Genomic DNA, 14,789 nt, shown 5'->3' with positions numbered 1-14,789 from the left:
AAAGGGGATATTAGTTCCACAAGAGTGCCTTCAAACAAAAAAGCCCATTCAGCAGAAAGAATATAGAAGAACATGCATTCTCATAGTTCTCTCTTCTAAGCACCACCTCTTCCCAGAACAACATCCTTGTACTGCACTTTAATTTTGCCCTTCGTACAACAATCTTCCATTAAAAGAAAAGACAGATACTTCCCTCTCCCCACCCATGCAAGTATGACTGTACTACAATATCAGAAAGTTTATGGACTACTGCTTCTTCAAAACACAGGAAAACGAACAATGGGTGTATGTCCTTTATTGCAGGTGTGCTTCAGTGGAGTTGGCTGGTTAGGATGTATTAAGGTTGAATTAAGTGCTCCATCATCGGTACAAATAGTCAGCTTGGATGTTAGCAGCAATCTCAGCTTCCCACTTGTCACCATTGTTGAGTAGCTTCTCTTTGTTGTATAGAAGTTCTTCATGTGTCTCAGTAGAGAACTCAAAATTAGGACCCTGCAGAATAAAGGAAAAAAGCATGTTGTCAGATCAGTCTGCATTACCACCCCCACCCCTGTCCACAAAAGCAGGGGGCATGTTTTACTCTATGAGTAGACCCATCTTCCAGAAACAAATCCAAAGTGGGCAACTCAAAATATTAATCTCAACATATTCATTCCAGCCTATTCACCTCCACAATGGCATCAACCGGACAGGCTTCCTGGCAGAATCCGCAATAAATGCACTTGGTCATGTCAATGTCATAACGCGTAGTCCTCCGGCTGCCATCAGCACGGGGTTCTGCCTCAATTGTTATTGCCTGTGAAGAAGAAAGAGGCACAATACAATAGCAGGTGTCATTCTACATATCAGAAGCCTGGTCTGAAGGCTGGGGGAAGTAAGGGAACAGAATGACAGAAAGCAGAATTCAGCTGTATTCATACTATGGACGAGAAGGGACTAAGGTCTGTGGGGACTCTGGCAGAAAAGAACTCTGGCAGAAAAGGAGAAGATTTGTTTAGCAAGGATGTAAATCTCTGCCCCAAAAGGAGGACACTATTTCAAACACAAACTCCATAATGGATATTATTAAGGGGCACAATCAATCACTGGATTTGGTAACTAGTGGTAGGGAAAGTATTTCAGATTAACTGAGCAGACACACATTCTCACAGTTCAAAAGGAGGTCACAGGGACTAACAGAAGCAAATCTGCAGATCTAACAATCCAGTGAAGCTTACCTGATTCTTAAAGGAATAACAGTGTGTCTCCCAGGTGGATTGCAAGCTTCCAAATGTTTATAACTTTCATCTCTATGCTTATAACTTTTGCACTGAATTCCTGCATTATGTGGGAAAAACAATCTCTATCAAATCAGAGAAGAAAGGGGGGACAACAGGGGTCTCACCTGAGCAGGGCATATAGCCTCACAAAGCTTGCAAGCAATACACCTCTCCTCTCCAGATGGGTATCTGCGCAGGGCATGCTCCCCTCGGAAGCGGGGGCTCAAGGGACCCTTCTCAAAGGGATAGTTGATAGTGGCAGGCTCCCTAAATAAGTAGCTCATGGTCATAGCCAAGCCTGAAGAGGATAGCAAAACAAAATATTATTAATTGAAATCTTATGTTGATTTCACTACAAAGTTCTGGGCAGAGCAACTACAGAGTTAAATTGTTAAAAAGACTATCTAGCTAATGTCCAAACAAAAGCACTATAACTGAAAAGATTTAATATTATAGCTGTTTCCTGGAGTGCTACAATTGGCTGCTTGCCTATTCACCTTGGGTAAGTTGCATTTACTACCAGGGGGCATGATCAATCATAAACTGCACCCAGCATGAATCTCCTTCCCACCAGCTGCTGCTGCTACTTCCCAAGGAATTAGCCATCCAACAGCAGAACTACCACAGTTGCCTTTACAAATTTCTTTATTTCCTTTCTTCCTTTTTAAGATAGAGTGACAGTGCACAAATTCAGCTAAGATAACATGACACTTTATCACAGCTGCCAGTTCAAAGTCTTCTGACAGAAACTAAGGAGCACTGAGGATGCCCACCAGAGTGTTGAGCTGTATTTTCATGTTGCAGCTACCCACGCCATTGAGATAAAAAAAATATTTTATTTTGGTGTTAAAAGGCTAGGTCAGGGTCCTTGAATGCATCTGCAGTGATAGAAGTACAATAGCAGAAAGCAAGTCTTGAATTTAAATAAATAAGTAAATAAATAAATCTGGCAGCAACAGGAGGGGCAGTGGGTTAATGAAGACTGTCGTCATTATTACAGATAACGGTAGGTTATTTGCAGCATTTTTTCCAAGGCTACTCACACACTGAGATGAAATTGGTACTGAAAAATTACTAGTTGCAGTCAGCCATGGCCAGGGCACAGTCTCATTCTCAGTCCCACCATGATAGAACTTCTGGAGGGTGTGAGGACAGGAGGAGGCAGTCGGTAATCTCTGCATATTAGATTCTCCATTCCCACTTAGTTGGTTTACTCAATGCCACAAGACACACTTTCCTCTCCTTACTTCCAAGCATCCCCATCATTGTCTTAATCCTACCACTGTCCTCACCTCGGATAAGTTCTGTCCACAGGAGAGTCTGTGCAGCTTTGTCAGTGATTGATTTCATGTCTGTTGCCTCCTCCCTTGCATTCACATATTCTGTTGGGGAAAAAGAGATGAACCTTGCGCTGTTGCTTCATAGAAATCTCAAATGCTGTAATGTACAACAAGGGATCATGCAATTAACAACCAAAAAGATCTCCTACAGAAACTCTGTAAACAAGGACACTACACATTAAAGTTCCTGGAAACAAAAATTAACTTCAAAGTAAAAATGTTCATGCCCTTGATTATTGATGGGAAATTCCCTTGTCTGCACTATTATTATTTATTATGTATTGGTTTAATTTATAGGTTGCCTATCTCCTGGAGTGGGACCCAAAGCAGCTCACAAAAATAATCAACTAAAATCTAACAATAACATTTTTAAAATAATTTAAAATCATCGCATTAAAACAGTATGACTATCGTTTTAAAAGCATACAAATGTTAAAAATAAACACACACATTCAAAAGAAGTCTTTCTGCAAACAATTACATATTAAAAGCCTCATATTCATTCTTAGGGATATCTGTGAGTTTTCATAGGAAGGTTGTCATGTGATAAACTTGCATAGTGTCCCTTCCTGAGAGACACAGAAAGAAAACAGCAAAAGTACAAGGGAACAACTGCTAGAAAAAGATCTCCTTGCTTAGAATCATAGAGTTGGAAGAGACCGCAAGGGCCATCCAGTCCAACCCCCTGCCATGCAGGAAATCTAAATCAAAGCATCCCCGACAGATGGCCATCCAGCCTCTGTTTAAAAACCTCTAAGGAAGGAGATTCCATTACACTCCGAAGGAGTTTGTTCCACTGTCGAACAGCCCTTACTGTCAGGAAGTTCCTCCTAATGTTGAGGTGAAATCTCATCCATTGCACCGAGTCCTAGTCTCTGGAGCAGCAGAAAACAAGCTAGCTCCCTCCCCAATGTGACATCCCTTCAAGTATTTAAACAGGGCTATCATATCACCTCTTAACCTTCTCTTCTCCAGGCTAAACATACCCAGTTTCCTAAGTCGTTCCTCATAGGACATGGTTTCCAGACCCTTCACCATTTTAGTCACCCTCCTTTGGACAATTTCCAGTTTCTCAACATCCTTTTTGAATTGTGGTGCCCAGAACTGGATGCAATATTCCAGGTGGGGGCTAACCAGAGCAGAAAAGAGTGGGACTATTACTTCCCTTGATCTAGACCCTATACCACTATTGATGCAGCCTAAAATTGCATTGGCCTTTTTAACTGCCACATCGCACTGTTGATTCATGTTCAATTTGTGGTCTACTTGGACTCCCAGATCCCTTTCACACATAGTTTCATTCAGCCAAGTGTCACCCATCCTATATCTATTTATTTCATTTTTCTGCGCTAAGTGCAGTACCTTACATTTCTCTGTGTATAAATTCATTTTGTTAGCTTTGGCCCAGCTTTCTAATCTATTAAGGTAATTCTGAAGTTTGATCCTGTCCTCAGGGGTATTAGCTACTCCTCCTAATTTGGTTTCATCTGCAAATTTGATAAGTATACTCCCAATTCTGTCATGCAAGTCATTGATAAAGATGTTGAACAGCATTGGGCCCAGGACAGAGCCCTGTGGGACCCCACTGGTCACTTCTCTCCAGGATGAAACGAGCCATTATTGAGCACCCTTTGGGTTCAGTCAGTCAACCAGTTACAAATCCATGTAACAGTTACGTTGTCTAGCCCACATTTCACTAGCTTGTTTGCAATAATTATAATTCAACATGGACTTTATTATGTACTTACTGTAGGAAGCTCTGGGAACTGTGTTGCTAAGATGACGGGCAAGACTCAGGCACATTGGAGTCCCTAAGAAGCAACAGAAAAACTAGGCAATATACCAGAGAGAAACAGAGATGCTTGTTCCAAATGCCCAAAACAGTACAGTGAGTACAGGAACAGTTCAACTCATGGTCTCTGCCAAAATGTCTAAAATCCTGACCCACATTCTTTCTGAAACAGTCTTATAATTAAACTCTAGTCTGCTAGACAGAGGCAACAAGAAACTCCATGCAGGTGAGAGCACAGAAGAAGAATGGGCAACCTTTAGCTCTCCAGATTTTTTGGCCTATAAACTCCATGAGCCAGACCCAGCACAGCCAATGGCAAGGGACTGGGGGAGTTGCAGTACAAAACATCTGGGCAGCTAACTGTTCACTACATCTAGCATAGAATTTGATGCAGATGAGTTACCATGCTAATAACACAGAGCTAAAAGTGCTGTTCATGAAGAAAAAGATCTCTCTTTATGGATAGCCCTTTTGGGAAAATGTAAACAGCAATAAAGCTTTCCATCCTATTCTACTATCCCCAAGAAGATTGAGAAATAATGATCTGGTTTTCAAAATATTACCATAATTGGTTTAGAGAACAACTGTAAAACAACCAGCAAAAGAAATTAGCACACAGTCAAGCTGCTCACTGTGAAAAATGTCCAGTTTGTTTCCACACCGGCTAGCCCAATGCCTATGGGAAAACCTGCATTCAGGGCATGATAAAAACAGCTGTTTTTTATTCTGTAGAAACTGATTTTTAGAGACAATGTTTGGCCATCATGACTAGTAGCCTTTGATAGCTGCATCTTCCACGAGTCTGTCTATTCTCATTAGCATAATGACATTCTGGGTAGCAAATTCCAGTTTGACTATACAACTATGTGAAGTAGCACTCCCTTTTATCTGTCCTGAACCTCATGGGATCTAAAATACACAAAACAGTGATACCTTTATCGGACCAGCCAAAATGTACAAAATACATGTAGCAAGCTTTTGAAGGTTTTTCTTTTTACCTTGTTTTTCTACACTATGTATAATTTTATACATCTCTATCAAATCAACAGATTCATACATGTACTTCAGAATATAACTACAAAATTAATTCTCTAGAGAAGTCTTTTGTACATACAGTGTGCCTGTGTCATACGTGGATGCACTATATGCGGCTTTCAGCATACACTGAAAGCCGTGCAGGAGCACGCAGGACGCAAGGGGAGGCGCATCCCATTTAGATTAATGGGGCGTGTGCCTGTGGCGCGCATGCGCCGCCACACCACCACCACATGCACAAGCCCGATTACTTTCAATGGGGCTCAAGCATACACGTTTTTTTACGTGGGGGGTCCAGAATGAATCCCTCGCGTAAAAAAAGGGTGCACTGTACTTTCAAAACTATGCTTTACCGTTTTTGGTTATTTTTATTACATACTGAAACTTTTTGAAACCATCCTTCAGATAGCAAAGCAATGTACAGCAGACCCTTGTTATACGCTGGGGTTTGGTTCCAAGATCCCCCGTGTATAACAAAATCCGTGTATGCTCAAGTCCCATTAAAAATAATAATAATAATAATAATAATAATAATAATAATAATAATTTTTATTTATAGACCGCTATTCCGCAATGTACAGTAAAATTGCAAAACAATACAAAAAATTGCAAGGCCTCTCTCCCCCTCAAGATGGTGGTTGGAGGAGGGCTCTTTTTCTTCCAGGCCAGGCCTCTCTCCTCCTCAAGATGGTGGTTGGAGGAGGGCTCTTTGTCTTCCAGGCCAGGCCTCTCTCCCCCTCAAGATGGTGGTTGGAGGAGGGCTCTTTGTCTTCCAATGACATAGCAAAATGATGTTCCTTATAAAAAATGGAAAATCAAGGTTTGATATTTGAAATCTATACTTTTTTTGAACATTTTCAAGCCGTGTATGCTTGAATCCGTGTATAAAAAATCAGTGTATAACAAGGGCTGACTGTACTAACTAAACTAACTAACAGTGAGAACATGCCATTCTAAGAAGTACAAACAGGGCTGTTTATATCCAGCGAGGTCAATAAACTGGCCAAAGCACTTGAGTGGAGACAATAAGGATATCACAAACAACCCAACTGCCATTTCATTTTCTTCACCATGCATAAATATGCACAAAATCTGATACTGTTCTCATATGCTTTACTGTTGCCACCCCTAACACCTACAATAGTGGAGGGCTACCCAAAAGAAAAACACTCTCAAAAAAGACACAGCTACCATCTCAAGATGCTTTAGGGATGTTATTTAAAATTCTATAAAGATGCCCAACTTTATCATTCACTGACACATCTAGTTGTCTTTTCCCCACTAGAAAGACTGCTTGCTAATAAACAAATATACAGTTCTTCTTGGATCCAGATACTAGCTGTTCATCACAGAAACCGGGGGAGGGGGACAAAGCTGGCAAATAAGAGATGCACCATTACTATTTCACACAAATCAACATAAAGTATAGAATGGCTAGTAGCATTTCTTTCTATTGCACTGATGTAGATGCTGACATGGAGTTAAAACTAGACATTCCACCTTTATAGAAGACAACACATTGGCTATCCATGAGGCCTTTGTGTATAGATACAACAAAGTGTTTAAGATATCTTCACCAACTGTGCCTGGTTCACCAGTAAAGCCTAAAAACTGCTTACTGATAAGGTGTCCTCTAACTGGCATCATCATCTGCTTAGAATTAGAAACCATCTTTGCTTCACATATGGAGCCTGATCTTATGGATGAATACTCTGAAATAAATCTCACTTGGTTAAACAGGGTTTCTTTCCAAATAAGCTGGTACAGGCTTCAAGACCTCTTAGAAACAGTATTGTATAATATACTTTACAAATCTTGTTTATTCATACATCACAGATATTAGTTACTTGTACATAATGCTACTGTAAAGAGCCAGTGTGGTGTAGTGGTTTGAGTGTTGGCATATGACTCTGGAGACCAGGCTCATTCCCACTATGATTGCAGATCAGTTTATATGATTGTCATTCCCAGTTCTGATCCTAGTGTGATCAGTTTCAAGCGTGATGAAGCAAGGCAAATGCAAAAACAAAACAAAACAAAACCACTCTGACACTAGTTCTTTGGAGGTTCTTTTGGAAAGAGTAGATTCTGGAGCATGTTCAACAAGTGGGAATGACGGATGTGAATGGTACCATTCTGGTGGGGAGGGACTAATGGCAGAGGGGTGTTTACCATCGCTCCTCAGTTTTTGGTAGATCTACCATCCCCCCCCCCCTTCAATGCTACCTTTCGACTTTTGGTGTGACCTATGGGTACAAACTCAAGTAGTTGCAAAACCAATGAATTGAATCTTCAATCAATTTATTTTAAAAAAAATCTATAAATGCCATGGAGCCCTTTGAAGGTTTCAGCACTGTGCCTCTAAGCACCTCTTTGGGGAAAGCACTTCCTGAGTGATGCCCAGCCAAAAGGCCCAGTGCCTACCAGTACCCTCTCCTTATCCAGAGCCTGGGCTGTCACTTATGTCACTGATGATGTACAGATGATTTTGGCATTTTGAAGCGGTGCAAACTAGTGGGGACAACAATCATGCCAAAAAAGAAGCAATTACAAGGACATGATGTCAGCAACATCAGGGACTGCCTGAAGGAAGAGGCCCCTCCCTCCTTAACTGTCATCTCGGCCTCAGAGGGAGCGATCAGGCAGACCCAGCAACATCAGGGACTGCCTGAAGGACGAGACTTCTCCCTCCTTAACTGTCATCTCGGCCTCAGAGGGAGCGATCAGGCAGACCCAGTAACATCAGGGACTGCCTGAAGGACGAGACTTCTCCCTCCTTTAACTGTCACATTGTATTTTGTAATGTATTGCAATTTTTTACTGTACACCGCTATGATCATTGCGGAATAGCGGTCTATAAATAAAATGTATTATTATTATTATTATTATTATTATTATTAAAAAGATCTGCTTTCATAGTAGGAACGACGGACCTTTCGGAATCGATTTACTAACACTGAGCGAAGAGGAATCCCAAACCAGTTTAAATGTAAGTGGGAATGAGCCCCCAGTTTGGCCACAAAAACCACTGGGTGACCTTGGACAAGTCACATACTCTCAGCCTCAAGGGAGTATAATATCTGGCAGGCATGGTTTTACTGGGGGATGAGAGGGATGGTCTTGGATTGTTAATAATAATAATAATAATAATAATAATAATAATAATAATAAAATTTATTTATGTTTCCCCGCCTCTCCTGGTGGATTGAAGCGGGGTTACAGACTAAATAACTTTTAATTTTGTATGTTTTAAATTTTATATTTGTAATGTTTATATTTTTACGATTTTAATTGTACAGTTTTAACTGTTGTGTTTTATGTATGTTAGCCACCTTGGGTTCCACTTTGGGAAAAAGGAGGGATAAAAATAAATAAATAAATAAATAAATAAATAAAGCAAGCAAGCAAGCAAGCAAGCAATGGCAAACGTTTTCTTAGCAAATCTTGCCAAGAAAACCCCATGATAGGTTCACCTTAGGGTTGCCATAAGTCAGAGATGACTTGAAGGCACACAACAACAAAATGCCATTGGAAATTTTGGGGCTAGGCAGCAACTTAAATATGAATCATCCACATGAGAACTCAATACATTGTTCATGCTACCATAATTACTCTTTAAACATGTCTTTCAGTATAATTTACATTTTAAATACATTAATCCTAAAACATCAGCCATTTAGTAATACTCCCATTTTACAAGTGGGGAGGAACTACTAACAAGTAATGGCTAGGCCTAGGTTCAAAACGTAGGTCAAAGCCAACATCAAACCCCAGATATCTCTCTGCTGCAAGCTACCTGTTCGGGAAACCTGGCGCATCATCCACAGCACAGGCATTTTCAGCTTGAATCTGGGATTCCTCTGAAAAAGAAAAGAAACAAAAAATGCTGATAGTTTTCCTGGTTAGATATGTTATTGTTGGGTTTTTTTAATCTAGGAGAAGAGTAGAGCATGAATCCTTTTAGCTATCCAAACTAAAGTAAGACCACAGAATCAACTACTCAATGGTGAGTGAACACTCATGTAAACCCCACTGGTCTATTCTAGTCAGGATTGAGAACAGGATTCCAGCTAATGTTTTTAAATATGGCTGACTAACCAAGCTGATTATTAATCAAATAAAAGAATGAAAAAAAGGAGGCAAGTAGGGGCAGATGGACTGCAGCATGATGAGAAAAGCTCCATCTTACTCCAGAGTGGAAGAGACATTCTCTAAACGTAGGCCTGTTACAGACTGCCAAAATAAAGCTGCTTCGGGTCTCTTTGGAGGTATGCTATTTAAATGATGCATGGGTCCTAAGAGTCCGGAGGTCGCGCCAAAGCCACACTCCATTCCTAAGCACTGGAGTGCAGCTTTGGTGCAGCTTCTGGATTCTTAGGGTGCATGCATCATTTAAACAGCATACCTCCAAAGAGACCCGAAGCAGCTTTATTTTGGCAGTCTGTAACAGGCCTTAGTTTACCTGGGATAAACTCCACTGGATACCAGCTCCCAAGCATATATACATAGGATTGCACTGTATGGCTGCAATCCTATTGTTTATTGATGCAGGAATAAGCCTTAGGAAATCCAGTGCTACCTGGCTCCCACTCTGAGTAAGCATTCATTAATGCTGCACTTTTGATAAAGTCAGTTAAGAGTGAGAAATCTTGCTTCGCAACTTAACATCAAATCATTAGACAGCTGCAGACATGCTGCAGAATTAATACAGCCTGACACTACTTTAGCTGTCATGGCTCCATTTTGGGATTTGTAGTTTGGTGGGGGCAGCAGAGATCTCTAACAGGGAAAGCTAAATATCTCATGAAACTACAAATCCCAAAAAACCACTGCATTCAGCCATGGCCTTTAAAGCATTTCAAACTGCCATTAATTCTACAGTGTATATGCAGCAAAGATTATGGTGCAAATGAAATTCCAGGATGTCCCCAAGGCTATAATACAGAAACTGAGGATTAAGGTGGTATTGAGCCTAAACTCCTTCTGGCATCCCGCCTATCCTAAGCCTAAAACAGCCCATCCACACATTGTTGTTGTGTTCTTTGAAGTTGATTCTGACTTATGGTGAACCTAAGATGTCTCTAAGGCAGATGTCAGCAAAATTATGCTCAAAATTCTGCAACATACACTCCAACCATACATGGAAAGAGAAATCCCAGAGGTCCAATCAGGGTTCAAGAAAGTAAGAGACACTAGGAACCACATTGCAAACATACGATGGCTAATGGAGTGCACCAGGGAATTCCCAAAGAACATCAGCAGATGCTTTATAGACTGTAGCAAAGCCTTTGACTGCATAGATCATGAAAGGCTATGGAACGCCCTTAAAGACATGGGAAAGCCAGCACATCTGAATCTGTACTCAGGACAAAAGGCTCCTGTCAGAACAGAACATGGAGAAACAGAATGGTTCCCAATTAGCAAAGGGGTCTGACAAGGCTGTATTCTCTCACCCTATCTATTCAACTTGTATGCAGAACATATCATAAAAAAGCAGGATTGGACACAGAAGAAGAAGGAGTGAAAATAGGAGGAAGGAATATCAACAATCTAAGGCGCGGTACAAAGCACCAAAAAGAGGCGCCGGGGAGGTGCCTCTCCTTGCTCCACAGCAGCGTCGTAGCAACCAAACTGTGCTACGCTGCTGCGCAGCAAGAAAGGAGCGCATGGAAGCAGCTAATTTGTGGCGGCATACTTGCGCTGTGCCAAAGCACCAGCAATGGAACAATGACATGCCAGCAGCACAGTCCCATTTGGACGCTGCACTGCTGGCATGTCATTGCTGCCCGCACCATTTGAATGGTGCTGCGGCACACCCATGACATGCTAGGGTTGCAGGGCGTGTGTACGCCCTGCCCCGAGCAACCCTAGCACGTCATGGGTGCACCGCAAAGGGCCCGTCTGTACTGGGCCTAAGATATGCAGATGACACCATAGTACTAGCAGAAAACCTCAGAGGTCTGGAACATCTGTTAAGGAAGATCAAAGAAGTGCAAAGGCAGGCTTAATGTTGAAATAATGACTAGAGGACCTACATAAATTCAACCTAGACAATGAAGAGATAGAAATAGTAAAAGAGTTCTCATACCTTGGATCAAATACACTCATCCCTCCACATTTGCAGCTTTGACTTTTGTGGATTTGATTATTCACTGATTTTGTTAATATGTTCTCTCTAGGAATCTCTAGGTCCTCCAGTGCAACTCTATGGTCACCTTTAACCAAAAGTCACACTGGAGGACCTAGAGATTCCTAGAGAGAATATGCTACTAGGCCTTTGTAGCTCCTCCAGTGCAATTCTATGGTCAATGTCTGGCAGATGCTGACCAGAGAGTTGCACTGGAGGACCTAGAGATTCCTAGAGATGTGTCGTCTCAGGTAAAAACATAGAGTTTATGTTATTTGCAGTTTTTCCACATTCATGGTGATCCTGTTCCCCTAACCCCAGTGAATGTGGAGGGACAAGTGTATTGACTGGAACAGGGACTGCAGCCAGGAAATCAGAAGATTAAGAAAGGGAAGAGTGGCTATGAAAGAACTAGAAAAGATCCTAAAATGCAAAAGTATACAACTCAGTACAAAAGTTAGAATCGTACAAACCGTTGCATTCCCTGTTACCATGTATAGATGCGAGAGCTGGATAGTTAAGAAAGAAGATGGGAGGAAAATCCATTCATTGGAAAGTGGATGTGCTGGAGAAGAGTGCTGAGGATCCCACTGACAGCTAATAAGTCAAACAAATGGGTCCTGAGCAGATCAAACCAGAAGTCTCTCTGGAAGCCAAGATGTCATACTTTGGCCACATCATGAGAACAGATGACACACTAGAAAAGACAGTATTGCTAGAAACGGTGGAAGGAAGCAGAGAGAGAGGAAGGCCACATGCCAGATGGATGGACTCTATTAAGGAGGTCAAGGATTTTATCGGGTTGCAGGACAGAGGTCTAAGAATCATAGAATTGTAGAGTTGGAAGAGACAGCAAGGGCCACCCAGTCCAACCCCATTCTGCCATGCAGGAACTCTCAATCAAAGCATCCCTGACAGACCTCCAAGGAGGGAGACTCCACTACACTCTGAGGAAGGAGTGTGTTCCACTGTCAAACAGCCCTTACTGTCAGGAAGTTCCTCCTAATGTTGAGCTGGAATCTCTTTTCCTGTGGCTTGCATCCATTGTTCTGGTTCCTGTTCTCTGGAGCAGCAGAAAACAAGCTTCCTCCCTCTTCAATGTGACATCCCTTCAAGTATTTAAGCAGGGCTATCATATCACCTCTTAACCTTCTTTTCTCCAGGCTAAACATCCCCAGCTCCCTGAGTCGTTCCTCATAGGGCTTCATGGTTTCCAGACCCTTCACCATTTTAGTCACCCTCCTTTGGACAATTTCCAGTTTCTCAACTCCTTTTTGAATTGTGGTGCCCAGAACTGGATGCAATATTCCAGGTGGGGCCTGACCAGAGCAGAATAGAATGGCACTATTACTTCCCTTGATCTAGACACTATACTTTTATTGATCCAGCCTGAAACTGCATTGGCCTTTTTAGCTGCCGCATCGCACTGTTGACTCATGTTCAACTTGTGGTCTTGGAGGTGTCTCATCCACAACAACAACAAAAGGTGAGCCTGTCACAGGGTTGACAAGATTCGTCCTGGGGGGGGGTGCCTTTGCCTTCCCCTGAGGCTGAGGGAGTGTGACTTGCCCAAGGTCACCCAGTGGCTTTCCATGGCTGAGTGGGGATTCGAACTCTGCTCTCTCCCAGGGTCCTAGAGCAACGCTCCAGCCACTAAGCCACGCAGGCCCTCCCCTTAAAGCGGGCGCTATTAAAAAGCCGACTTCTGTGCTTACGTTCAACCAGACCAGCAGCGAGGGCACAACGCTGAGAGAGGTGCTTTGCAAGGAGAGATGGAACCCTGGAGGGCTGCCCTCACTTGGGCGGGGCCAACCGGGACTCCGGCCTGAAGTGACGCCAAAGCGCTTGCACGCATGCGCAGCGCCCTCTGCCCTCTTCTCATTACCCCTCAAACTGCTTAGGGCGCTTGCGCAGTCATCAGCCTATCCGCCAGGACGCATGCGCATACCGTTGTCCTCTGTACTCCCCCATGAAGGTCCCCAGCATCGAGTGGATGCGAGGACAGTCTTCTCTCCCTTTGCCTCTCCACTCTCCTCCCAGGAGTCTGGAGGGACGGCGAGGCGTGGCGTGACGTCACGCCGGGTCGCGAAGAAGGACAAAAAAAAGAGGACTCACCCCCGAAAACGGCGAGAGGGAGCCGCGCGCCGCAGAGCTCAGAGCCGCCGGCAAGGAGCGACCACTAAGGAGCCAATCACTGCGAGGCTGAAGATTCATTGGTTGAAGATGCCCAGCGGGAGGCGGGACTTTCTGCGAGGTTCAATAGAACGATGGGAAAGGGCGGGGTAGTGACGTCTACTGTAGCAGCCGCTGATTGGCTGCGCGGGATTGGCGCAGTTCAGTTGGGCCTCTGCGTTGAAGGGTTAGCAGTTGCCTTCATCAAGGCACCTGTTTGGGCGAAGAACGTTGTGGAGAGAGTGAAGGACAAGGAGTCCAGCCCCGTTCTGCCATGCAGGAATACATAGGAGTCTAGAACTGGAAGTCATGGTGCCACTCTATTGTGTCCAGTTCTGGTCTCCACAATTCAAAAAGGACATTGAGAAATGAGCATGTCCAAAGGAGGGCGACTAAAATGGTGATGGGTCTGGAAACCATGAAGCCCTATGAGGAAAGACTCAGGGAGCTGGGGATGTTTAGCCTGGAGAAGAGAAGGTTAAGAGGTGATATGATAGCCCTGTTTAAATATTTGAAAGGAGGTCATATTGAGGAGGGAACAAGCTTGTTTTCTGCTGCTTCAGAGACTAGGACCGAATGGAGCAATGGATGCAAACTCCAGGAAAAGATTCCAGCTCAACCTTAGGAGGGACTTCCTGACAGTAAGGGCTGTTCGACAGTGGAATATGTGATGGCATTTTTGGGAGGTTTTCAAACAGAGGCTGGATGGGCATCTGTTGGGGATGCTTTGATTGAGAGTTCCTGCATGGCAGATTGGGGTTGGGATGGATGGCCCTTGCAGTCTGTTCCATCTCTATAAATCTATGATCTCCATTGTGCCTGCGGTGACATGATAGCCCTGTTTAAATATTTCAAGAGATGTCACATTGAGGCTGGAGCAAACTTGTTTTCTGCTGCTCCAGAGACTAGAATTCGGAACAATGGATCCAAGCTGCAGGAAAAGAGATTCCACCTCAACCTTAGGAGGAACTTCCTGACAGTCAGGGCTGTTAAGACATTGGAACACACTCCCTCAGAGGTTTTGGTGGAGTCTTCTGCTTTGGAGGTCTTTAAACAGGTGCTGG

At 43.1% G+C, this 14,789-nt stretch overlaps 1 protein-coding gene across 4 annotated transcripts; it reads right to left on the bottom strand.

Moving 5' to 3' along the window:
* Window positions 1-279: 279 nt before the first annotated feature.
* On the bottom strand, window positions 280-13,739 carry LOC149314117 (NADH dehydrogenase [ubiquinone] iron-sulfur protein 8, mitochondrial). 4 transcript variants are annotated; one of them, XM_089520558.1, is made up of 7 exons: window positions 13,669-13,739; window positions 9,223-9,286; window positions 4,348-4,410; window positions 2,552-2,641; window positions 1,385-1,557; window positions 668-796; window positions 280-492 (listed from the first exon to the last, which is right to left on the bottom strand). In XM_089520558.1, exons 2-7 carry the CDS (start codon window positions 9,260-9,262, stop codon window positions 361-363), a joined length of 627 nt encoding a protein of 208 aa, XP_089376684.1. In that variant the 5' UTR covers window positions 9,263-9,286; window positions 13,669-13,739; the 3' UTR covers window positions 280-360. The 4 variants fall into 4 exon arrangements, with proteins under 4 accessions (XP_089376684.1, XP_089376687.1, XP_089376686.1 ...); XM_089520561.1 differs by lacking the exon at window positions 13,669-13,739 and adding an exon at window positions 13,502-13,622; XM_089520560.1 differs by lacking the exon at window positions 13,669-13,739 and adding an exon at window positions 13,269-13,414.
* Between the last annotated feature and the right edge of the window lie 1,050 nt (window positions 13,740-14,789).

The sequence above is a fragment of the Sceloporus occidentalis genome, unplaced genomic scaffold, assembly GCF_023333645.1.
Source record: "Sceloporus occidentalis isolate IW3139 unplaced genomic scaffold, rSceOcc1.0.p SCAF_4, whole genome shotgun sequence".
NCBI classification, from domain to species: domain Eukaryota; kingdom Metazoa; phylum Chordata; class Lepidosauria; order Squamata; family Phrynosomatidae; genus Sceloporus; species Sceloporus occidentalis.
This window is presented reverse-complemented; position numbering and strand designations above follow the sequence as displayed.

Coding starts and splice junctions, on each gene's coding strand:
- LOC149314117 (XM_089520558.1), bottom strand. CDS start 9,262: ATGCCTGTGCTGTGGATGATGCGCCAGGTTTCCCGAACAG. Junction 1,558..2,551: donor GTGGACAGAACTTATCCGAG/GTGAGGACAGTG, acceptor TATCCTCTTCAG/GCTTGGCTATGACCATGAGC. Junction 493..667: donor CGGTTGATGCCATTGTGGAG/GTGAATAGGCTG, acceptor TTTATTCTGCAG/GGTCCTAATTTTGAGTTCTC.